Consider the following 26880-nt stretch of genomic DNA (forward strand, 5'->3'; position numbering starts at 1 on the left):
AAGAAAAACTAAGTCAATTTATAAGTAAAATACGGAAAAAATGGAACAAAATTTTAACAAAATTTCCTTCTGGATACTATCTTATGATCATAAACAAGCTTCTTTCCAAGTTGGGTAGAAATCCAGGATAGTTTAAGAAAGTTATTAAAATTTCAAAAACTTTAACCACAGAGTGAATGTAATGTTTCCTGGCAGAAAAACTAAGTCCATTTATAAGTAAAATACGGAAAAAATGGAATATTTTTTTTTACAAATTTACTTAAAAATATTATCTTATCATCATAAACAAGCTTCTGTCCAAGTTTGGTAGAAATCCAGCATAGTTTAAGAAAGTTATTAAATTTAATTTCAAAAACTTTAACCTCAGAGTGAATGTAATGTTTCCTGGCAGAAAAAATAAAGTCCATTTATAAGTAAAATATGGAGCAAATGGATTTTTTTTTGTACAAAATTTACTTTTGAATATTATCTTATGATCATAAACAAGCTTCTGTCCAAATTTGGTAGAAATCCAGGATAGTTTAAGAAAGTTATTAAAATTTCAAAAACTTTAACCACAGAGTGAATATTCGCCGACGACGACAACAACGACGACGACGACGACGACGCCGACGACAGAATGTAGGATCGCTTTGTCTCGCTTTTTCGACAAAAATGAGGAGATGTGGTATGAATGCCAATGAGACAACTATCCACCAAAGTTCAAATGAAGCAATTATAGACAACTGTAAGGTTTTCAACAATGAGAAAAACCCATACCGTATAGTCGGCTATAAAAGGCCCGACATGAAAAATATGAAACAATTCAATTGAGAAACTAACGGCCTAATGTATAACAAAACAATTTACGAAAAAAAAATATGACAAACATGAACCAACGACAACCATTGAAGATCCTGACTTGGGACAGGTACATACATAATGTGGCGGGCTACACTAGTTTTCTGGCGCCAAACCCTCCACCTAACCTGGGACAGTGGTGTAACAGTACAACATAAGAACAAACTACTAGTATAAAAATCAGTTGAAATGGGCTAATAACTCATCAGATCGATACAAAGCAGATAAACATCTCACTAAAACACAGAACGGCATTGTATCTATACACTCAATAACAAAAAAGACACTAAGTAAAGATCTGAGATTACTCGCAGCTTCCGACAGATAGTTCAAAGCCTATAACAACTAATAAAAAAATCATGTATCTAAGACTTAATTATCGATCAGTACACATCCAACATCCAATGGATTTAGCGTAAAGACGTCATTAACAGTCAGAGAAAAACACGACCTTGTGCAATGCCACAATATAGGTATCGACATATTGTAGTACCGTGAATGTGCATATTTGTATAACAATAATATTTAGTATGGTTTTAATTTACTGAAAACAAAATCAAGATTTATACCAATAAAAACAATATTCAAAGACCTATTACAGTGTTGAAATGGTAAGTTTGTTTAAAGGATTTATAAGTTTATCCGGATCGTATCTAAATTTCCTGGCTCGGTAAACAACATTCCCGTAAAAATTAGGATGTGCTATTCTAAAGTAATTTGTGGTAACGAAATCCCTGACTTAATAATTTACCAGTAATACATAGATTACGCTCATTGAAATCCAAAACGACACTACAGACACAGACATAGCGAACGAGTTGTGGTATAGTTTTATCTTTTTACTTTATTCAATTCCTGTGTGCTGGTTCATATTCTGTACGCCGTCTTTGCTCCTTTCAATTGGAAATACGGATAACAAAATGAAACTCAGAAATGGAAAAATACTAAATACCAAACTCGTTCAAAGGGTATCTACACGTCTCAATCTTCAAAATTGCTTATCTAAAAATACTACAATCGCTAACATTTTTAAGAACAAAAATCGTGGTTACCCTTCTATCGATAAGTGTCATGCCAAAAAATGACTTACATGTCCCCGTCTTTCCACCAACAATACGGTAAGGTCCACGTTTAATGGTCGCACATTTCCCTTAAATTTTGAAACTGATTTAAATTGAAAAACTAACAGTATTATCTATTTACTCACATGAAACAAACCGGGATGCGGTATTCAGTACGTAGATGAAACCGGACACTATTTATCTAAACGCACGAAAGAACACCTTTATCGTTTTAGAAGACCCCATAAATTTAAAAATATCATTTCTCAACACCTTGAGAAGCACAATCATCCTATTAAATATTTACCAGTTCAACTTTTAGAAGTAGTAAATAAGCAGCTTGGGGAATCTAATAAAAATGAAAATAATTGAATTAAATTGGATTAAAAAATTACAGACAGTCTATCCTCTCGGTCTTAATGATCAAATCATGGGAATTGGTAATATATAAGAACCGATTCTGTTAACATTTTGGATGTAGTTTCTAAAACTGTTCGTAAAAAACGTTCTCATGGGCGTAGAGTAAATCGCAATCAGAGAAAATTTCGTACTAACAATACAAATATTTCGGATCTAATTACTATTTCAAAAAACAACGGCAGACATTATCTGTTAACCAAGCTCTGTTCTTTACCTGTTAATAAATTACATCAAATTTTAGAGGATTGCAACACAATTCCATATTGCAGTCCTAAGTATGAAATCGTCCAAATTATAATTGCATATTGCTATTCTAAACTGTTTCCCAAAATTGATCGCCCTGAAGATCATAAAAAACATTTCATTAAAATCAAATATGTCAATAAAGGTTTTGATTTTGTAAATATTGCCGGTATTTTTAATGATCATTCTGTTAAAGAACAAATTCCTGGCTATTTTGATAATACTGAGCTCCCTCTTATATGTTATTTTTACAAAAAATCTACCCGGAAATATGTGTGTAATTATAGTGAAGTGTGTAAAGATGTTAATATCAGTGACAATACACCTACGTCATGAAATTGCAGTAATTCCGAATACATTGATGGCCCCAGTTCCAATGATATAACAGAAGTCCTTAACATCGTCCATGACCGAGAGTTGAAATCATTCCTCAGTAAAGGACCTAAATATCGCCCCCCGTCAATTATTAGTTGGAATGAGTGTCATAACAACATCCACGACTCACTCCGTACTTACTGCACGAAATGGATAAAACGAGAAAAAGCTGACAAAAAATCCTTAGATTCTTTTTTTAATTCAATAATGAACATAGTTGATATTCGTATTAAACATTTTAAAGAACATTTTACTCCTAACAACAACCATAATAGCCATATTTCTCGTATCAAACATAAGCTAAAAGAACTCGCCAAGGAATTTGTTTTTGTCCCGGCTGATAAGGCTGCCAATAATATCATTATTGTTTGACGTAAATTTTACATTGAGGTACTGCAAAAGGAAATCACTAATTCACCAACATTCCAACTGACTCCATTTTCGGAAAATGACATCTGTAACAAACATAAACTTTTAGGTACCTCTTTACAAGCAGAACCAAATACAATGAAAGTTCCAACTATGTACTGGCTTCCGAAGCTGCACAAAACACCTTACAAATATAGATTTATTTCGTCTTCAAGCCACTGTTCCACTACTAAACTGTCTATTCTACTTACTAGTACATTTGGTACAATAAAAAACCTGGTAATAAATTGTTCAAATAAGGCCTTTGAAAATAATGGAATTAATTGCTTTTGGAGTGTCAAAAATTCGTTGGAAGTACTTGACAAATTGCATGCTTATATTGGTGATTTCGAATCTGTTCAAAGTTTTGATTTTTCTATCCTATTTACAACTTTGCCCCATAATCTCATTTAGAAAGAATTCACACACCTTATTAAATGGGCATTTAAAAAGTCAGAATGCGAATATATATGTTCAAACTCTTTTAGGTCATTTTTTAGTAACAGCAAACAAATGAACTATGTCAATTGGACCTGCCTTGATACGATAACTGAACTTGAATTTTTACTAGATAACATTTTTGTTCGCTATGGAGATTCCGTATATCGTCAAGTTATCGAAATTCCAATGGGGACTAACTTTGCACCACTTACTGCGGACCTGTTTCTGTATTGTTATGAGTTACAATTTATGACTAAAATCAGCAAAGACCCATCGAAACAACATCTGATACAAAAATTTAATAACACTTTCAGATATTTGGATGATATATTGGCTCTCAATAATGACGACTTCAGTATGTACACTAAAGAGATGTATCCTGCTGAACTGACTTAAAATAAAGCTATTACTAACAATGAACACTGCCCTTTCCTGGATCTTGATATCTATATCTTTAACGGGAAGCTTTATACCAAAATTTACAATAAAAGAGATGATTTTTCATTTCCTATTGTTAATTATCCATTTTTAGATGGTGACGTTCCCTTGTCACCATCTTATGGTGTTTATATATCTCAACTTGTTCGATTCGCTCGTGTACGTAACAACGTATTTGATTTTAATGAAAGAAATCTCTGTATAACTGAAAAATTATTACACCTGGAGCTGGCATGTCAGTAACTGCTAGTAGTCCTTTGTTAATTTATGTATCATTGTCATTTTGCTTAGTTTCTTCTGTTACCTATTCTGACATCGGACTCAGACTTCTTTTAAACTGAGTTTTACTGTGCGTATTGCTGTGTGTTTGTTTATTCTACATTAGCTAGAGGTATAGGGGGAGGGTTGAGATCTCATAAAACATGTTTAACCCCGCCGCATTTTTGCGCCTGTCCCAAGTCAGGAGCCTCTGGCCTTTGTTAGTCTTGTATGTTTTTTTTTAATTTTAGTTCATTTATATGTTTCGGAGTTTAGTGTGACGTCCATTTTCACTGAACTAGTACACATTTTTGTTTAGGGACCAGCTGAAGCCCGTCTCGGGGTGCGGTATTTTTTTCGCTGTGTTGAAGACCCATTGGTGGCCTTGGGCTGTTTTCTGCTCTTTGGTCGGATTGTTGTCTCTTTGACACATTCCCCATTTCCATTTTCAATTTTATCGTAAGACGGTGCCAAAGGAACATTACCGTCCAAAAATGAAAAATTAAAAATAGAGAAAGAAAAATCGTCCCTTTTGTCGTAAATTTTTGCGTAGAGTTTCTGGCGTAAAACTGAAATATCTAAATCAAGAAAAAGACAGTTATTGCTGTTAATATTTGATTTATTTAAAGTAAGTTCCAGTGGCTAAATTTCGGCAGTATATTTAGAGAATTCTTGATTTTTTAACGAAAAAATATAATCATGATAACGGTAAGTGTTGTTGAATTTATCAATGAAATCAATTTAGACGGGTTTAGCCATAAACTGTGATTAATAACAGTACAGGAACAAGTCTGCGATTAAAGGGGCACAATTGGTGCCCATAGGAATACCTACAACCTGTCGATATACTTTATTGCCGAAACGTACATAAATTTTGACGAGGAGAAAATTTACAACTTTAATCATGTCATCACACCTCTAGTAAGTATATCTAGCATATTTACATTTCTCATTAGAGAAAAATACTTTATATGAGTTGCAGCAAATACATTTGCTATCAGATTTATGAAACGTCCATTTAATTAAATAGGAAAATTTATGTATGATAAGATTGTGTGGAAGTATAGTATAAAGAGTGGAAAAGTCAAAACTGTCAACCGAATCATGGGACCACCAAAAGCAAGTAATTTATCTAAAACATCCAAAGAATTTTTGACACTCCAAAAATAGTTACTTCCACTTTTTTCATATGTTTGACTACAAAAGTTAATGATAAGTTCTTTGATAGTAGTTAAGGAACTCGTAAAAAGCACTGAAAGATTAGTAGTAGAACACTTACTATAGGATAAGATGAAACGATATTTTACGGGTTTTTTGGTGTAGTTTAGGTAACGTTTTGATCGGTAGAGTCGTCTTTTTATCAGTAAAATACGAAATGTTTTCCGTACTGTATTTTGATCATAATAAACTGTTAACACAGAGATATGTCTCACCTTTTTGTAATTTTGATAATGCAAATGTTAAATTAAAATTACAATACTTTAACATGCAAGCTATGCAAAATATTCAAAGTCAATGAACCATGACTGAAGATACATGGCCAAACAATCTCCATGGAAATGAGATGTGCCAATGCTAATACATGTACAACTGCATACCAACTACCTTTGACTTATCATAAGTCGTTACCCTTTAAACAAACATTAACTTGTTAACTATATGTAAAAGTTTCAAAGTCAATGAACCATGATGAGGGGGTGGGGCAATATAATCTCCATGGAAATGAGACTTGTAAATGCCAATTGGCATTTGCATACCAAATATCATTGACTTTACATTAGTGGTTCAATTTAAACTGATCTAATCACAAACTTTAACATGTAAACTAGGCAACACATTCAAAGTCAATAGTTTAAAACTGAAGGGGTGGGGCCAAATAATCTCCATGGAAATGAAATGTACAAATGTTAATACATTTGCATACAAAATATCATTGATCTACCACTAATAGTTCCCCTTAAACTGACCTAATCACAAATTAATACATGTAAACTAAGCAAAAGTTTCAAAGTTAATAGACCATGACTGATGGGGTGGGGCCAAATAATTTCCATGGAAATGAGATGTACCAATGCTTATACAACTGCATACCAAATATCATTGACCTACCACTAGTAGTTCCCCATAAACTGACCTAATCACAAACTAATACACGTAGACTACGCAAAAGTTTCAAAGTTAATAGACCATGACTGAGGGGATGGAGCCAAATAATCTCCATGGAAATAAGATGTCCCAATGCTAATACAACTCAAACCAAATATAATTGACCTACAACTAGAGGTTCACCATAAACTGACCTAATCATAAACTAATACATTGTTGACACCGCCACAGCCGCCGCATGAAACAGCATACCGATGTCTAGTTTTTTGACTCCGTCAAGGAGAGACAAAAACCTCTATCTTGGTTTGATAATAATACATAGTGGGGACCTTCAAATGTTAAGAGGGGGCCTTAAGCTGAGCTGTGGTAGTTACATGATTATTTACTATTTGACTCTCTGTAGAGCACACAGCCTTGAACGTAGTTGAATGTATAATTTCATTCTTAAGGCTTCCGTGTAGAGTTTAAGTCATACCACCACCACATTGTTGGCTGCTTTGTCGGCTGGTATTAACACAAAACTCTTTGCGAGTACTTGGTTTGTTTTTATTCCCAGAAATGGGTGTATAACGTACTCTTTTATTCATTTCTAAATTATTTTCAAAATCTGATATGCATATATCAACAATATTCGTCCATTTTTCAAAAAGTGTTTAACCTCTCGTTCTTGAATGCTGTTGAGATCCCCTACATGACCATAAGGACCATATCTAAACTTCGATGTTTCACAGTCTCATGTTGAAGGAGCATTATTTTCTATACTGACGTCTGATGTAACTGACGTATGATTAAAAATCAAACTTCTACTGTTTTTCTAGGTGGCTCTATGTTATCAAAATATGGAGGTATAAAAGTTTGATCGGTAGAGTTGTCCTTTTATCAGTAAAAAATATTTTCAAAATGTTTTCCGTACTGTATTTTGATCATAAAAACCTCTGTCCAACTTTTAAAAATTCCATGACAGTTTAAAAAGCTCGGTCCAAGTTTTGTAAAATTCCATGACAGTTTGACAAAAAGTTATTGATGTCTGAAACACTTTAATCTTATATGGCATTTTATGTTTAACGTAAAAAAAAATAGTCCATTTATCAGAAAAATATGAAAGTGCGAAACATTTTTTTTCAAAATTTGACTCTTGATACTTTTATCAAAAAAAGATCTGTCACAGTTTTATTTAATTTATGAAGGTTGACAAAGTCATTGATGTTTAAAAAACAGACTGACCTTACATGTTGACCACCCTGGAAATGTAGGATCGTTGTGTCTTGCTTTTGCAACAAAATGATGCAGACTCAACAAAACTTTTAGTTTTCAAAGTTAAAACAGCAAGAGTACACACGCTGAATTGTCTCGCCTGTTTTACTCATCATTGAATTTATGTTGAAAGTCTGTAATATGAAGGTTTTACTACAAGTATCACATAAATCTAACAATAACAATGTTCTATGAAAATGAGGTCACGGTCAGATGAACCATGCCAGACAGACATGTACACCTTTCAATCATTCTATACACCCAATATAGTGGTCCTATTGCTAATAGTACCCGAGAAACAAACCAAACCACAAAATCTTAACACAATGAACAATGAAAATGAGGACAAGGTCATATGAACCCTGCAAGACAGACATGTTCACCTTACAATCATTCCATTCATCCAATATAGTTGCCCTATTGCTAATAGTATCTGATAAACTGACAAAATTACGAAATCTTATCATTGACCAATGAACCATGAAAATGAGGTCAAGGTCATATGAACCCTGCCAGACATGGTATTACAGACATGTATACCTTGCAACTGTTTCAATACACTAAATATAATTGACCTATTGCTTATAATATCTGAGAAATAGACCAAACCACAAAACTAAACATTGTCCAATGGACCATGAAAATGAGGTCGAGGTCAGATGAAACCTTCCAGAATGACATGTACACCTGACAGTCATTCCATACACCAAATATAGTAGCCTTATTGCTTATAGTATCTGAGAAAAAGACCAAACCACACACACTAAACATTGTTCAATGAATCATGAAATTGAGGTCAAGGTCAGATGAAACCTGTCAGTCGGACATGTACACCTTACAATCATTCCATACACCAAATATAGTTGACCTATTGCTTATAGTATCTGAGATACGGACTTGACCACGTAACTTTAACCTTGATCACTGATCCATGGAATAAGGACTAGGTCAGGTGAATCCTACCTGACGGACATGTAGACGATGCAAGGAAACCATATACCAAGACGATGCTAGGAACCCAGATACCATCCTATTACTCATAATGAGTGAGTATTTCACTTAACAAAAAAACTGGATTTTTTTTCCAAGCAGTCACTGAACCATGAAAATGAGGTCAAGGACAATGGACATATGGCAGACGGAAACTTCTTAACATAAGGTATCTGCACACAAGCTTCCAGGTCTTCTACCTTCTGAAATATAAAGCTTTAAACAAGTAGTTTACGCCGTCGCCGCCGACAGATTGTAATACTATATCTTGCATACTGCGATTTTCGTCGTAGGGGAGACAAAAAAACCCCATTTTAGGACCATAACGTTTGAGTCCATTAATAATTTGTAGATATTGTATGTGCTGTTTAAAATTTCTCTCTACCTGTTACGGTTGTCAAGATAATTGCCAACCACAATAAAAGAAATGTGAAATATACCAAAGGGATATTCAAATTCATATTAAAGTCGAAAACAAACTGCCACAGCAAGAAAAGAAAAACGATCAATAGACAAACATTATACAAAACACAACAAAGAAAATATTAAAGACTGAGCAACACGACCCCCACCAAAAACCGTGGGAATCTCAGGTGCTCCGGAAGGGAACGCAGATCCTGCTCAACATGTGGCACCCGTCGTGGTGCTCATGTAAGTACAAATCTTGTGATAATTCTAATTCTGGGAAAAGAGGACGGGATTGTGATTACGACAATTGGAACATATCCGTTGTCATCTTTTGGTTTAATAGCTTCATTGTAAGCAGCAACTCTATCAAGAAAATCATAATAGGAAATGCAAGTTCTGGAATATTGTATAAACTGGAAGATATAGACTCCATAAGCAGGCGCTGATGGATTGTTTCTTCATAGAAATGAAAAGTTAACAATTTGGAAGCTACAATCATCTCTTTTGTCGTAAAGATTTGTTCTCAACCGACCATCATGGTCAATTTCTAGATGTCAGTCAAGATATGAGGCAGACGTAACTATTCTGTTGTATTTAAGTTCGATGGGATAGTTGCGTTCAACATAGTCACCGAACTTTGAATTGTTTAATGAGAGGACATCATCTACATAGCGGAAAATGAAGTTAAAAGTAAATGCTTGATTCTTTTAATTTTTTCTGTATGAAGTCAGCCTCATATGAATAAAGGAACAAGTCGGCAAGAAGAGGATCTACTAGTTCCCATGGGAATGCCAATAGTTTGTTGAAAAACATGTCCTCGAAACGTAACAACTATGTTGTCAATCAAGAAATCAAGCATCTTGACAATGTCAGTTTCAGGGAATTTTCGTTTTATCAGAGATTTTTTACAAAGTACGATTTATCAATCCATAAAACAAGAAACTTGAATCTACGTTGGGGAATACTTGTGAAAAGGGTAAACAGTCAAAATTTTTAATACTATTGCAAGTAGAAAGAGACTTAGATTTTGTGTTATTTATCAGATCTTTGGTTTATTTTAGTATCCACATCTGATTTACTCCACACTTCGAGTAGGTGATTTCACAATAACTTTGAATCCCGGTTTTGATTGCTGATAGGTTTCCTGCTTGGAAAACCCAGCAATAAAATGTTGTTTGTAAGGACACTTACACAATTTAGGAATCCAATACAGTGAATGAAGACCAAGTTCTTCATCTTTGGTTGAAATTCCAAAGGAACATAAAACAGACCTATGATTTTTCAGGATTTCCTCCTTGATAAGTGTCGTGGAGTATATGTAGAGTTTCCAAGTGAATTGTCAATAACTAATTCCTTCATCAAGCAGTTTATGTAATGTGATTTACACACAAAACGATGATGTTTAGGGCTTTATCTGCAGGGAAAACATTATATTTGTCATGGAGGTAGAACAGGAGTTTATCAACATTTGGGTCTACTTGATGGAATTCTGTTTAGGCGTTTTCAATAAGTTCTGAATTTACAGGCTGATATTAGCTGATTTTTTTTGGTAATGGAAACCATAAATACAATCAGATTAAAAATTAAAATAGTAGGCTATAGTAGGTCCAAATTTTCATGTCCTGAATATGAATCAATGACAATTTGGTTGAATTCTGTTTAGCTGTTTTAAGGAAGTTGAGGATTAACTAAGTGTGACATGGACCATGACAGAAAAGATCCGTTCGTGTTGACACAATGAATGCTGTATACAAAGGAAAATCTACTGCATATCTACAATTTTAAAGGTAAAATAAGTAAATAGGATACACTTTCCATACATCTTAAAATTTAAGAAATAGTCTAACATACATACCTGTTCAAGTGGTAAAGCCGACTTATGTGTTGTTATCATTCTACATGTCGCTGCACATATATTATCTATCACTCTTGGGTTGCCTTCTTTATTCAATATTGCAAACAAAGTTTTTAAAACTTGTGTATAATGTCTGATCTTTGTTAAGGAATAATGCAACCAATGGTCTGGAAACGGTCATATTTGTCAGAAAAAACATAATCTGAAAAGCCAAATGAACGAAAAGGTATTAAGTTTAGGTCATGAAATTTTTTTTGTCCAGAAATGATTTTGGTCAATTCATTGAGATCAACTTTTTAATCCCCACCTTGCACCCACTTTTATTTGCATGTCTTTACATTATGTAACTGTTTCTCAGTATTGTTTGATAATTGAAAGGCCCCTCCAAATGACCGTTTTAATAAACCTTGGAGACCAATTCCGATAAAAGAATCAAAACTTTCATTCAATTAGGTAGAAAAAATTAATTGTCATGAGTTAATTATGAACTTTCTTAATATAATAAGCATGTGTGCAAGTGTTTTTACAAAATAAGACATTTAATGGTGAAATGCGAAGTAAATTCATGCTAAATTAAAAGAGTGATAATTTTATCAGTCATATTAACCAATTTATCAAGGAAAACTAGTTGAGAATATAGTGATTTCCTACCATTTCATAAACAGAACAAGCTACATGTATGTAGATGAATCTGGTTTCATTCATAATTTATGACTAAAAACTTCTAGTTTTTATTTCAAAAAGTAGATGTAAAGTTCATAAATGAAAATTAAAGTTTTATAGATATCACTAATCACATCACAAATTATTCTTTTAAAAAAAAATTAATTACTGTTCTAGAATATATGTATATTCATCACTTTTGTAAGTGTCAAATAATCAATATAAATTTCCTTCGTGAAACTGTATAAACAAGTTTTTTTCTCAAAACAATGTAAAAGGTTCTGTGCTTTGTCAACACATTAACTTTACTTCATTTGTTTCAATCCAATGAACGGTTAACTCTCCTTTTTGTATCATCTCCTTGGTGCTACTAGTTTCCAGTCTAAGTCTCTTTTGAGATACATTTTTCGTTGAATGTACGGCCTCAAAAAGTTCCTTATTGTCAATTACACATCGGACTGGAATACCTCCTTCTGGAGCACATTTATTGAAAATAAATTCAATATACAAAGAAGATGTAGCACAATCAATTCCATCGACTAAAGCAAGAGTTTCGCGAGCTAGTGTGCTTCAAACAACTCTCCTAACTTTCTTTGACTGCCACGTTACTAGGCTGATTTTCCCTTTGTCTCCAAGAACCATAATCACAAACCGTCCTTGACTTCCCCCATCTGGAGATTTTCAAAAGAAGCATCAGTATACTACAGCTCTACATGTTCTCCAAGTTCCTTGAAATAAAGGGACACTAGATCTATTCAAACTTTCCTTAATAGTTTGTTCGCTCTTTTCAGGTCTTCAATAGTACTTGTCTTCTAATTTTGATGCAATTATAGCAATCTCAAAAGCAATGTCAGGGGACGAGTTTGTTTTGCCTGCTACAACAGTTGTCTTACTTTTGATCTTGGAACAGTTTGTTAGACTGATGAAAGCGGAGAGTCCTTTGCCCTCTTTCTATCTATTAATACTGTGTTTAACACGTCGACATAGTCTGTCTGATTCAGTATAATTGTATCATCAGTATGACTTAGACCCAGTCACAAATATCTGAAAGATTTTGAAGCTTCTTTACCGGCACTAAATTATTTTCTTAGTTTTGAAATGACAAATTGGTTCCTACCCACAGAAAATCATCCACATGCAATGTTAATACACCAGCCAGGCCATTGGAGTCATGCCATTAAATACTGCTGGATCTACTTTAGATTCAGTACCTCCACATTCATTAAAGGTTTCTTAATCTGTTCATACCATTCAATGAAGCGACAGAAAGACCAAACACAATTCTCTAAAAGCATGACTTTATCGTTGGAATTAGCTTCCTTGGATGACTAAATAAACAACTAAACTAAATAGTTAACATATAACTTAAAGGACACTTACTACCAAGGGCCAATCAAAACAATAAGATGATAACAATCAATTAATACCATCACCAAAAGAAAATAAAACAAACAACAGTACACAAAACTGTACAAGCTACCAGAAAAGCTCTTCAGATGCACACAGTGTACTCATTTTTATTTACCCTTTTAAAAGCAACATCGTTTTATTGTATCAACTATAAGGACTCATTATATATCAAATGTTTATTGTCATATTAAGTTCAAGTAGTACATTTGTGACAAAAACAAATACACAAGAGTGCAAACACTGAAATGTCACGCCTGCTTTACTTATGATTGAAGAAGAGAGGTGAAAGATTATTTATGTAGAAAGTCTGTAGTACAAACTGTGTAGTATCACAACCTTAACATTGTCAATGATCCATGAAAATGAGGTCATGGTCAGATGAACCATGCCGAAAGAAACGTACACCTTACAATCATTCCATACATCATATATAGTGATCTTATGGCTTATAGTACATGAGAAACAGATCAAACCACAAAATCTTAACATTGACCAATAAACCATGAAAATGAGGTCAAGTTCATATGAACCCTGTCAGACAGACATGTTCACCTTACAATCATTCCTAATACAAAATATAGTTGACCTATTGCTTATTGTATCTAATAAACTGACAAAACCACGAAAAAGTAGCTTTGACCAATGAACCATGAAAATGAGGTCAAGGTCATATGAACCCTGCCAGACAGACATGTACATCTAACAATTATCCCATATATGAAATGTAGTGGCCCTATTGCTTAGAGTATCTGTCTGCGAAATAGAAGAAGCACAAGAACTAAACATTGTCCAATGCACAAGGTCAGATGGAAACTGCCAGTCTGATATGTACACCTTGCAATCATTCCATGCACTAAAAATAGTTGACATATTGCTTATAGTATCTAAGATACGCACTTGACCACGAAAACTTAACCTTGATCACTAATCGATGAAATGAGGTTGAGGTCAGATTAACCCTGTCTAATAGACATCTAGACATTGCAATGAATCCATATACCAAATATAGTTATCATATTATTCATAATAAATAAACTCATCATAGATACCAGGATATGTGTCAGAGTATTTCACATGACCAAAAAAAGTGTGTAATTTTTTTAAGCAGTCACTGAAAATGAGGTAAAGGAAAATGTACATATGACAGACAGATAGTTTGTAACATTAGGTATCTGCTAACAATGTATGAAGCAACCAGGTCTTCTACCTTGCATTGGTTTGAAAGAACTATGAAGAAAGACACATTTTCCACATTTTCAAGTGCCTACAATACTGCACAAAAAAAAAGAATTAACCCCTTAACCTTAATTACATGCAGATTTTAAAACCAACTTGTTCTGTTTTCTTAGAGTGTATTTCTAAATAAGGAATTCCACAATTCTTTTTTTTTTGCATAGTTGTATTAGGGAAAACGCTCTGCTAAAAGGCTAAAAACTGTAATGCTTGTGAATTTTTAGAGATAAAGATTGCTTTCAATTTGCATTGTAAGCTGAGCCTCAAACAGAGAATGGTATACACAATTTAATTAAGGAATATTGGGAATAAAGTTAATACCCTTTGTCCATAAAACTGGTTTATTATGAAGAATCAATATGAATTCATGGCTAATTGTCAATTTAGATTAGTCGAGTATTTTTGCAAGATGTAACTTAAAACTAGAAAAAAACCCATATATATGTTTCTAAATAATGGGACATTACTTTTTATAGAAAATATTAAATCACGTAGCATGTATTGTTCCAAAACATTATGTTAACTTCTAAAAGGCTTGTTACACAGTACTTAGTGAGTAAAATATTTTAGACAGTTATAGAAATCTACATTAAATTTAAAGCATTTAAGAACAAGAATGAAGAATTAGTCATGTTGTGCTGATGAAAATATCAGAAAATCAAATGTTTGATGACAAATGGACATTAAGAAAACTATACCTTCAACTCTGTATGGTGATAAAAAGTTGATCTGAAAGGATACAAATATAACTTATCTCCACTGTTTGCCATAAGAACACCAAGGGCAAATATGGAATTACTGCGGACCTCCTCATCTTCATCTCTAATCATCTTCATAAACAGAGGATAAAGTTGATCTACAAAATTTACTGAGACCTGCCCACAGGCTAACAAAGTTTCAGCTAATGTACCTACAGCAAATGACTTTTCTGCCACAGAACTTGTTTCTTTCTGTAATATAAAACCAAAACATTCTCATTGATAGCATGTCGATAATAATATTTAGTTTATAAAGGCTCAATACCAACGTGAACATGTATAGCTATGAAGTGCAAAAGAAATTAACAAGGTTTGGTTAGGGGTATTTTTTGTGATCATGATTGATTGATTGATATGTACAAACCTGGTAATGACGTCATGGTGTTTAATATCAGCAAGATATATACTTAGTTAAAGTTATTTTTATCTAGATATATAAGATAAGGATTAGACATTTACAGGACAGGGGATACATTTAAAACTAAATTTTTATCTAAGATTGACCACAAGGCAAAGACAATATTCTAGTCTGAGTACATAGCATAATTAGATGCAAATCAGATCATGTAGATCTCATGTTTGATACAATACTGAACAGAATCTAAACTTTGAATAAATGGAAATCTAATAGTTATTGTCACTACATGAGAACTGATAAAGCTTCTAAGTATACACAGTAATAGTTTTTTAAAAGCTACTAGTAATTCAATCTTAAAGTTTTAAGTATTCCTTAATATACATGTAACATTTATTCAGAATAACTCTTATATATTCTATTATCATTATCCCAAAACATTTGTGTCATAATATTAATCTATGTAAAATTTAATAATGTGTTTATTAGAATTTCCCAGTGTCTAATTGAAGGTTTGCTTGTTACTCAGCTCTTCCAACTTATTACCTTGGGGTCACTCCACTGTTTCACGTCTGACATTTGGACCATTCTGAAATTGACCACTGGTCTTATAACATAAAAGGTATCAATTTTTATGCACAAGATGCGTATTTTGACAATAAATGTCTCTTCAGTGAGGCACGAGGCCAAAATATTTGAAAAATCCAAAACTTATTAAAAAGATGAAGAGCTTTAAACCAATCATTTCCCCAAAGTTATTTAATGTTAAATATCTACTAGTACTCATTTTTCTCTCTCCATTGTCAACCCGCTACAAGATTGAGAATCCCTTCATCCCTTATAGGACCTCGTCTTGTTTATGTTGGTTGACAGAGTGTCAATGTCCATGGGAATTCGTCCATCTATACCAAGTGTCGTTGACAGGGCATGAATCTAAAGTTTCCTTTGCTGAGTAATTGACTCTCAAGGGTCAAATTAAGTGTTTTATTATTTTAATTATAAAATTATGAATAAATACAATCTTGTTGTTTGGAATTTAATTTATTAAATTGGAGTTTATACATTTTGCACATGTCCTCATCATCTTTTACCCTGACCCATCATGTGTTTAAAATTAGCAAGACACACACGTATTTACTTTGATAAGTTATTTTTGTCTACAAAGATAAGATAAGGATTTGACCAATCACATTATAGATATTGAAGGGACAGGTGGTCAGTTTATAAAGTTTGTTGCAGTTTCAGCACCCATATTTTGTTCTCTGAGATTTATTTTGAATTCTATTCGATTTGCAATTTGGAGTTATATATCCAGGATTCGTATGTGTACTTTAAACTGACATTCCTATATATGTGTATTCGTAGCATAGCATCTTCCTTAACACATATTTTTAATCGAATGATTGATACTGGTATTTATCCATGTGTTTAAAAAAATGCCAAGGTAGCTCCTATGTTCAAATCAGATGAAAAAAATTTAGCTAGCAATTACAGACCAATATCTGTTCTGCCAACACTATCAAAATTATTAGAGAGACATGTATCTAAACATCTGTATGATTATTTGACTAAGTTTCAAATTTTACACCCTTCCAAGTCTGGTTTTAGACCTAACCATTCATGTCAAACTGCCCTCATTAATATCATTGATAAATGGCTACATGAAATGAATAATGGAAATATCAATTTGGCAGTTCTCCTGGATTTTTAAAAAAGCTTTTGATGATGTTGATCATAAAATTTTATGTAAAAAACTTCAAATTTATGGCTTCCATGATAATACTGTTGATTTTTTTTTTAAAATCATATTTGAAAGAAAGAACACAGCAAGTACATATAAGTAATCAATATTTTGATAAAAAAAATATAAATTTCGGTGTTCCACAGGGCTCAATACTTGGTCCCATTTTGTTTGTTTTGTAAATAAATGACCTTCCATTATATATCAATAAACTGTTTCGCTGAGCGCAGCTAGATACGCCCGCAGAGGTCCAACTCTGAACAGTTGGGGCAAAAATGGACACAATATTCAAGCTTGATTCAGGTCTGAATTCGGATTGTCATCAAATATTTGACATATAAAAGGTTTCTGAATAAATGTAGTCAAAGACCTTGAAATTGGTTATATGAATTGAATTTATATTCAATTAAAGATTTCTTGCTGTTGTGCAATATTTAGTAAATCTGTTGTCAGACTATAAACAAATAAAGTTCAATTAATTCTCAATGTCATATTAGAAATTTATGAAAATAAAAAGGGAGCTTACATCGATAGATATAAACAATTCACCAAAGTTTTATGAGAATTTGTGACAGTATTTTTGAGTTATTGTCCGAAAACTGGAAAATTGCCCATTTTTTTAATGAATAAAACCCCATAACTCAGAAATATAAAATGTAAAATCTATAAAATTCTAAAAGGGAGCTTACATCAATACATGCAAACAATTCACCAAAGTTTCATAAGAATTGATGAAAGCATTTTTGAGTTTTTGTCCGAAAACTGGAAAATCCCCCCTTTTTTAATAAATAAAGCCCTGTAACTCGGAAACGTAAAATCTAAAATTTATAAAAATCGAAAGGGAGCTCATGTCAATAGATATAAACAATTCACCACAATTTCTTGCAAGTTGGTGAAAGCATTCTTGACTTATTGTCCGAAAACTGGAAAATCCCCCTTTTTTTAATGAATAAAACCCCATCATTCGGAAACGTAAAATCTAAATTTTATAAAAAACGAAAGGGAGCTCACGTCAATAGATATAAACAATTCACCAAAGTTTTATGCAAATTGGTTTAAGCATTTTTGAGTAAATGTCCGACATGTTGACGACGGACAGACGGACGGACGGACAGACGGACAACGGTATACCATAATACGTCCCGTAAACGGGCGTATAAAAACTGCCATACAGACTTGTATGCTGATGACACAACTATGCATACATCAGGAAAGAGTATTGCTGATATGCAATTAAAAGTACAAGATGATCTCCAATGTGTTGAAAAAAGGTGTCATGAAAATAACATGTTCATAAATTCAGATAAGACTAAATGTATGGTTATAGGTACAAGACAAAGGCTACGTTTCCATCAAACAGAACCAGTTCTAACTATTGAGAATAATATTCTTCAAAAATCATCAATTGAAAAACTTTTAGGTGTTAGAATTGACTCTAATCTGTCATGGACAGGCCATGTTAATTACTTATATTCATCAATATCATTTAGACTTCATTTACTCTCTAAGATCAAGAAATTTCTAAATATTGATTTAAGAAAATTATTTTTTAATGGTTATATTCTCCCACTGAGAGATTATTGTTGTATTATTTGGAGTGGTTGTGCTAAAAATGAGCTAGTAAGAATAATAAAATTACAGAAAAGGGCTGCAAGACTAATTTTAGATGCTGATTAACTTTCAGCATCAGCACCTCTGTTTAAACAGCTTGGGTGGATGACGGTTGAAAACAGAATATCATACCATCAATCAGTTTTGATGCATAAATGCATTAAGAATGAAGCCCCTGTATATTTAACTAAAAAATTTAATGAAATGCCAGAAAGTAACCAATATTGTTTGAGGAATACGTTTTGCAAACAATTGCAAGTTCCAAAAGCCAAAACAGAGCTGTATAAGAAATCGTTTATATATTCAGGATCTATTTTATGGAAAAACTTACCAATATCCCTGAAAAATCGACCTCAAGTACAAGCTCATTCAAAAAAGATTTAAAAAGTTACTTGTTGGAACATTAAGAAGCTGTGTAATTTTATATGCATACCGGTAATAATTTTTCACACACTTACCTAAACTTTAAATATTGTTGAGGTAATTTGAATGATGCCAATACTATATGAATTCGTCATTTTTACCGGTTTTGACAATTTCTTATATGATTTTTCTTATTGTGTGTGTTTGTTTGATTATTTTGTAATTTTCTGTTTGTTATATTTCAATGTATTTTATGAGGGCCTCAGGGAAGATAGTTTCATAGCTAACTGTGTAACCCTCTTTAAATAAAGAATTATTATTATTATTAAAGACTGCAGCATCAGTATAAACAGTTAAAGGGGCAATAGCTACACTTTAGATAAAAATTAAATACGATTCTTTTTGTTTCAAATATTAATAAAAGCAGAATTTTGAAATAATATTTCGTTATAGGCAGTCAGTTTGGCCCAAATTTGTCAAAACAAGTTCAAAAACATTGCTGATGTATAATTTACTTGCAAGTCAATAATTCAACCTCATTTGATTCCGTATTCATGTGACCTTTAATTTAACCCCTTAGCTGGAGAGGGATTACGCATGTACTAGGCGTGATCACCTATTAAAACGAAAAGAATGTCAACATTTAAAGTGAAACAAGGGCGAACTATTTAGTTGACTGATTGGATCCACAAAAAAATCATTCTTATACAGGTACAAACGATGATTAATGGTTTTTTTTTACCTATAACATGAAATGAAACAGACCTAGAAAATCCAATTACACCTGCTCGCTATCTATTTACATTTAAATCTATGTTTAAATCGGGTTAAATGACCGTCATCAGTCTTCGGAGATCACCTTGAAGGTTAATTAGATGGCGTCTAGACTTAAAATACACACGAAATGCTGATACATATTATCGAGTCCATACATTGTTAATTGTTAATTTTATACTTTTTGTAATTTGGATATACGTTTAAGTATGTTATAAATCAAATATGAGAAATTGAGTCAAATCGGTGAACATTTCCCGTTTGAATGGTTTTAACACTAGTAATTTTTGGGGCGCTTTATAGCTTGCTGTTCGGTGTGAGCCAAGGCTCCGTGTTGAAGACCGTACTTTGACCTACAATGGTTTACTTTTATAAATTTTGACTTGGATGGAGAGTTGTCTCATTGGCACTCCTACCACATCTTCTTATATCTATGAACGGAGATCATATTATTTTTGATTTGGAAAGTTCCCATGGAAGGCATTTACAAGTTTGAACTGGAGCAACGGATATCACATTCAAAGGTGCTCGCTCATATGTGGTTTCAAATGAATTCCTAATGGAGGAATTTTAATTTCTTGTTTTTCAAAAATATCTTCATAAAAGGGAATGAAAACACAGTTGTAGACAGGATTGTCTGGATATGCCTTAAGCTTGATGGCATACCGAAGACCAAGCTTTAAATGTCTATGGGAGGCTCGTCGGCCTCTACATACAGACTCTCAACTGGCGAGGTTTTAAAGGCACCAAGACATAGACAAGGACCTTGGTTATGCACAGCATTGATAATTGTAATGTATGATTTTCTTGCGGAACCATACATTATGGAACAATAATGTAGTTTAGACCGAATTAGTTATCCATATCAATTTAATAAAATGTTGCGATCAGCGCCCCAGTAAGTGCTAGCCACAACTTTTACACATCTTGATTTTAACATTTTGATTTGGGGGAGTAAGGTTAATTTTCTATCAACAAATTTAGTTTTATCAACCATTTTAATCTGGTTTCCGTTTAAGTAAAGCTCAGGATCAAGAAACAATGAGAAACTCCAAGGAGACAAATTAATATAAGCAATTGTTGCTTGCTTCTGAATCCTATATGCCACAATGTGAATTTATATTATAAAAGATGTATTTAATTTCATAATATTTATTGTTTACACTAAACTCCAGCATACTGATCAATTGTTCTTCAATGTAGCATGTTTTATTTTCTGGCTCATTTTTAACAAAATATGCCAAATTATATCCCAAAACACTAAATTTGTAGCATATGGTACCATTTTATGGAGAAAAGAGCATTGTCAATTGGGGAATTTGTCCATCCTTAAGGGATTTACAAGAACATAATGTGTTCTGTCTTCCCTTACGTTAGAAGTGAGCTCGATTCTTATGAGCAATATGGCATCCAAACACCCTGCCAAAGAGTTTTTCTCTTTATGCATCTGCTCAGTTATGCTATAATAGTATGGCACTTTATTGGTCTATAAGAAACAATACTATATTTTGTAATATTTTCACAAATGATAGGGTTCATTCTTGAAATGTATGTGGTATCAACTTAAACACAGCTGGCTTTTGTTCGTCCAATCAGTGATTCTTAAGAAACAGAAATGATGATATTTAAGATATATTTGAAGAGAAAAGTAAAATAACAAAAATACCGAAAAGACAGAGTCTTTCATTTGAGAAATATCTATTATAAGGTCAATAACTGAAAGTGATATTCAGTTTCCAATTGCAGAAATGTTCATGTGTGTTAAGTTTGTAAAGGTGATCGTTCTAAAATCAATTGTAAGAAGGTAAAAAACAAGTTACTAAAAAAAAAGGACAAAAACACAGAGAAAATTAAGATTCACCTCAATATTTTGACATGACTGTTTCAACACCTGTAAATGTAAATATTTTGGAACAACAGTTATCTAAGCATCTGGACATGTCTTTTAAAAGTTATTTGATAATAATTTAAAATTAGTTTTCACACAAGTTCAAAGACCCTTCTATAATATATGTCAGATTTTGAAACAGCATCAAATTAGTTCCACTTGTATTTGGGAATTACTGAAAACTGAAAGGTCGAGGATACATTATTGGACCTTTTAATGATATTCCATTTACAGATAACAGTTTTGATCTAACTGTTGATCTAATATTAGCCAAAAACTGCAGCTCCATGTTCTTATTAAAGTCTACCACAGACGACTACAGATATCAAGCTAAAACTGGTACCAGCAAACTAAATATGCATATGCTCTATACGACTCTTAACTTGCATCTTTTAAGTATGTGCAGTGCAATGCCTTTTGATAATCTTATTTTGTTGAAATACAATTCATCCTAATGAGTTTTTCTCCCAATGAGTCTGAATTAACATTTTACTTCTTTTTGTTAAATGTATCAAACAGAAAAAAAATCCTAGATACATTCTGTTTTAATTAGGTTATTATTATAACAAGAGTGCACACGCTGAAATGTCTCGCCTTCTTTACTAATCATTGATATTATGTTGATAGTCCTAAATATAAAGCTTTATTACAACTGTCACATAAACTTAACATTAACCAAGTAAACTAAACATTGACCAATGAACCATGAAAATGAGGTCAAGGTCAGATGAACCATGCTAGGCAGGCATGTACAGCTAACAATTCTTCCATACAACAAATATAGTTGACCTATTGCTTATAGTTTAAGAAAAACAGACAAAAACACAAAAACTTAACACTGAGCAATGAACCTTGAAAATGAGGTCAAGGTCAAATAAAACCTGCGTGACTGACATATAGATCATAAAATATTTCCATACACCAAATATAGTTGAACTATTGCATATAGTATTAGAAAAAAAGACCAAAACTCAAAAACTTAACTTTGACCACTGAACCATGAAAATGAGGTCAAGGTAAGATGACACCTGCCAGCTAGACATGTACACCTTACAATCATTCCATACGCCAAATATAGCTGACCTATTGCATGCAGTATTAGAAAAAAAGACCAAAACTCAAAAACTTAACTTTGACCACTGAACCATGAAAATGAGGTCAAGGTCAGATGACACCTGCCAGCTAGACATGTACACCTTACAATCATTCCATACACCAAATATAGTAGACCTATTGCATACAGTATAAGAAAAACAGACCAAAACACAAAAACTTAACTATAACCACTGAACCATGAAAATGAGGTCAAGGTCAGATGACACCTGCCAGTTGGACATCTACACCTTACAGTCCTTCCATACACCGAATATACTAGACCTATTGCTTATAGTATCTGAGATATGGACTTGACCACGAAAACTTAACCTTGTTCACTGATCCATGAAATGAGGTCGAGGTCAAGTGAAAACTGTCTGACGGGCATGAGGACCTTGCAAGGTACGCACATACCAAATATAGTTATCCTATTACTTATAATAAGAGAGAATTTAACATTACAAAAAATCTGAACTTTTTTTTCAAGTAGTCACTGAACCATGAAAATGAGGTCAAGGACATTGGACATGTGACTGACGGAAACTTCGTAACATGAGGCATCCATATACAAAGTATGAAGCATCCAGGTCTTCCATCTTCTAAAATATAAAGCTTTTAAGAAGTAAGCTAACGCCGCCGCCGCCGCCGCCGCCGCCGCCGCCGCCGGATCGCTATCCCTATGTCGAGCTTTCTGCGACAAAAGTCGCAGGCTCGACAATAAAACTAAGGTTGCAATTCCCATATGCAAGGTTGACCCTTAGAAAGATTTCTTTTGCTTTTGATGCTCTTAAAAAACATTTTATACATTAGCTTTTTAAAACTTTTGGTCTGTGGAGTACTTGATGAACATGTGTTGTGCACAGGGAATAATGAAAACATACATTTGTAAATAATTAAACTGGTTAAATAACCTGCTTTTTTATACTTACTAATCTTTTCAATAAATCTACCAGAAAACTTCTGAAAAAAGGCAAGAATATGTCTCCCCCTAATAGTTTTGCCATTGCAGGAAGGACATCGCCAGCAGATTCAATCAACATCCCATCGAACTCTGCCTGTTGATCATCATCTTCTAAGGTATCCTCATCTTGGCAAGATAACTAGTGAAAAAAAATTTCATTAAACATGAACATGTATCAATATCAAACCATGTCAAACTCGCATTATCTGTCGAAGCACAAAATCTGCGTCCAAACTCTAATTAGGCATGCATCTTAAAAAGTTCACATCATAATGAACACATCTACTAAGCTTCAAGCTTTCCAAACTCTAATTAGGCATAAATCTTAAAAAGGTCACATCATAATGAACACATCTACTAAGCTTCAAGCTGATGTGACCAAAGCTTCACCACAAACTACCTTAACCCAAACTTAAACCTGATATGGGATTGATTGATGGACAAATGCACAAACCAGAAAACACAATTCCCCCTATTATCATAAGAGGGCATAAAAAGAACTTGTGTACACTGGTTTTCAATTTTTTTCATTCACAAAAGAGTGATAAATTAACAATGTTCTTGTTATTAAATTAAAAAAAAACATCATTGTATAAACAAAGGCGAATGCTGAATTCTTCAAGTCGTTATGTGTGAATGCCAATTAGCATGACTAACAGTGACACGACAGTATAAGCTTTATCAAATTGCTCAATCAAAGTTGCCGTGATTTTAAGCGCAAGTCTCAACCATATAAAAAACCTGGATGCCAAAAGTCCAAAAAATATTGTAAAATGGCAAACTAGAATACTAAAGCCCTTATAACCAAAAAATAAGAGAATGTGACGAGCCTGTACCAACCACCTGAATCAATATAACTATAGGCTATAAAGAGCCTGTGTCACTCACCTAGGTCTTTGTGCAATGGACACAAAGGAAACTCTCCAACTTTGTAGACTAGAATATAATTCACGACTTAAATCTCCTTTTTTGTTGTTTTGTATTGCTGATCATTTTATCTGTTTAAATTTCTCTCTATTTTCTATAGTTTTTTTCCAAAAACATAAAAAAAAGGGTAAAAAATTGTCATTTGATAGCAATAAATCCTATTAGACAACTGACAATTTCATTTTTGCTGACCTATTTGCAGATCTTGTCTTGCTGATTATATATGCTTTTTAAAGTTTCTTTCTATCAAATATAGTTTTCAAGAAAATAGGCAATAAACAGCTGCTCCAAGAGCTCATGAAACGCCCTTATTGTGCATATTGAAATTGTTGCAAGATTAATGTGAACAAGAAATGATTGTAACAGGATGCTGTTACGAAGTCTCCCAAACGAAGCACCCATAATTCGTAATTCCCAGTGTCGCCTGACATTGGACAAAGTCCAGTGAAAATTGGTTTGGTCCAGTAAAGTTATATGCATTAGTGATGCCTGGGGACTAACCCTGTATATCATTCAAATTATCTTGGCATGACAAACCAGAATATATATGGTTTAGGGGTGGGGATCTCGACCATTTACAAGATACTAGAACATTGGGGGGTGGGGGGAACCCCTGGGGACTGACCCTATACATCATTCAAATGTTCGAGACACGACAAACAGGAATATATATGGTTTAGGGGTGGGGATCTCGACCATTTACAAGATACTAGAACATTGGGGTTGGGCGGAACCCCTGGGGACTGACCCTAAACATCATTCAAATGTTCGAGACACGACAAACAGGAATATATATGGTTTAGGGGTGGGGATACCGACCATTTACAAGATATTAGAACATTGGGGGTGGGGGGGGGGGGAACCCCTGGGGACTGACCATATACGTCATTCAAATGTTCGAGACAAGATAAACAGGAATATATATGGTTTAGGGGTGGGGATCTCAACCATTTACAAGATATTAAAACTTTCTCAAATGGCAGGGGGTCGGGATGACCCCTGGGGACTAACCCTGTATATCATTCAAATCATCTTGGTATGACAAACCAGAATATATATGGTTTAGGGGTGGAGATCTTGACCACTTACAAGATATTAGAACTTTCTTAAATAGCAGGGGGTGGGGGTGTCCCCTGGGGACTAACCCTGTATATCATTCAAACCATCATAGCATGACAAACCAGAATATATATGGTTTAGGGGTAGGAATCTTGACCACTTACAAGATATTAGAACTTTCTTAAATGGCAGGGGGTGGGGGTGACCCCTGGGGACTAACCCTGTATTTCATTTGATGTGCTTTATCAGAATATATATGGTTTAGTGGTGGGGATCTCGACCATTTACAAGATATTAGAACTTTCTCAAATGGCAGGGGGTCGGGATGACCCCTGGGGACTAACCCTGTATATCATTCAAACCATCATAGCATGACAAACCAGAATGTATATGGTTAAGGGGTGGGGATCTTGATCACTTACAAGATATTAGAACTTTCTTAAATGGCAGGGGGTGGGGGTGACCCCTGGTGACTAACCCTGTATTTTATTTGATGTGCTTTATCATGACAAACCAGAATATATATGGTTTAGGGGTGGGGATCTTGACCATTTACAAGATATTAAAAATTTCTCAAATGGCAGGGGGTGGGGATGACCCCTGGGGACTAACCCTGTATATCATTCAAACCATCTTAGCATGACAAACCAGAATATATATGGTTTAGGGGTGGGGATCTCGACCATTTACAAGATATTATAACTTTCTTAAATGGCAGGGGGTGGGGGTGACCCCTGGGGACTAACCCTGTATTTCATTTAATGTGCTTTATCATTTAGAACATTTTCAATTAAAAAGATAGTGTCTATCACAAACGGTTTTCAATTTATAATCATTTGAAAATTTTAAAAAATAAAATCCCATAGGGTTCTATAGTAAAACCCTCCTTTCTTTTTGCCCCTCGAAGTACCCCTTTATAAACCCCATTGCACAAACAAAACCCTG

At 33.6% G+C, this 26880-nt stretch overlaps 2 protein-coding genes across 8 annotated transcripts in view; one reads left to right on the plus strand and one right to left on the minus strand.

Annotated features, from left to right (window-relative positions):
• The window catches only part of LOC127701233 (importin-4-like), a 997117-nt gene that overhangs the window by 424366 nt on the left and 545871 nt on the right, over positions 1-26880 (minus strand). For all 6 annotated transcript variants that reach the window (XM_052205057.1, XM_052205056.1, XM_052205054.1 and 3 more), the window contains exons 24-26: positions 23918-24088; positions 15145-15353; positions 11098-11230 (exon numbers count right to left, since the gene is read on the minus strand). In XM_052205057.1, coding sequence (XP_052061017.1) covers positions 11098-11230; positions 15145-15353; positions 23918-24088 — 513 coding nt within the window. The remainder of the gene's footprint in view (positions 1-11097; positions 11231-15144; positions 15354-23917; positions 24089-26880) is intronic.
• Positions 1-26880, plus strand: part of LOC127701240 (zinc finger CCCH domain-containing protein 13-like) — a 406889-nt gene that overhangs the window by 255390 nt on the left and 124619 nt on the right. The gene's annotated exons all lie outside the window — the stretch shown is intronic.

Source organism: Mytilus californianus, unplaced genomic scaffold, assembly GCF_021869535.1.
Source record: "Mytilus californianus isolate M0D057914Y unplaced genomic scaffold, xbMytCali1.0.p SCAF_5, whole genome shotgun sequence".
Taxonomy (NCBI): Eukaryota; Metazoa; Mollusca; class Bivalvia; order Mytilida; family Mytilidae; genus Mytilus; species Mytilus californianus.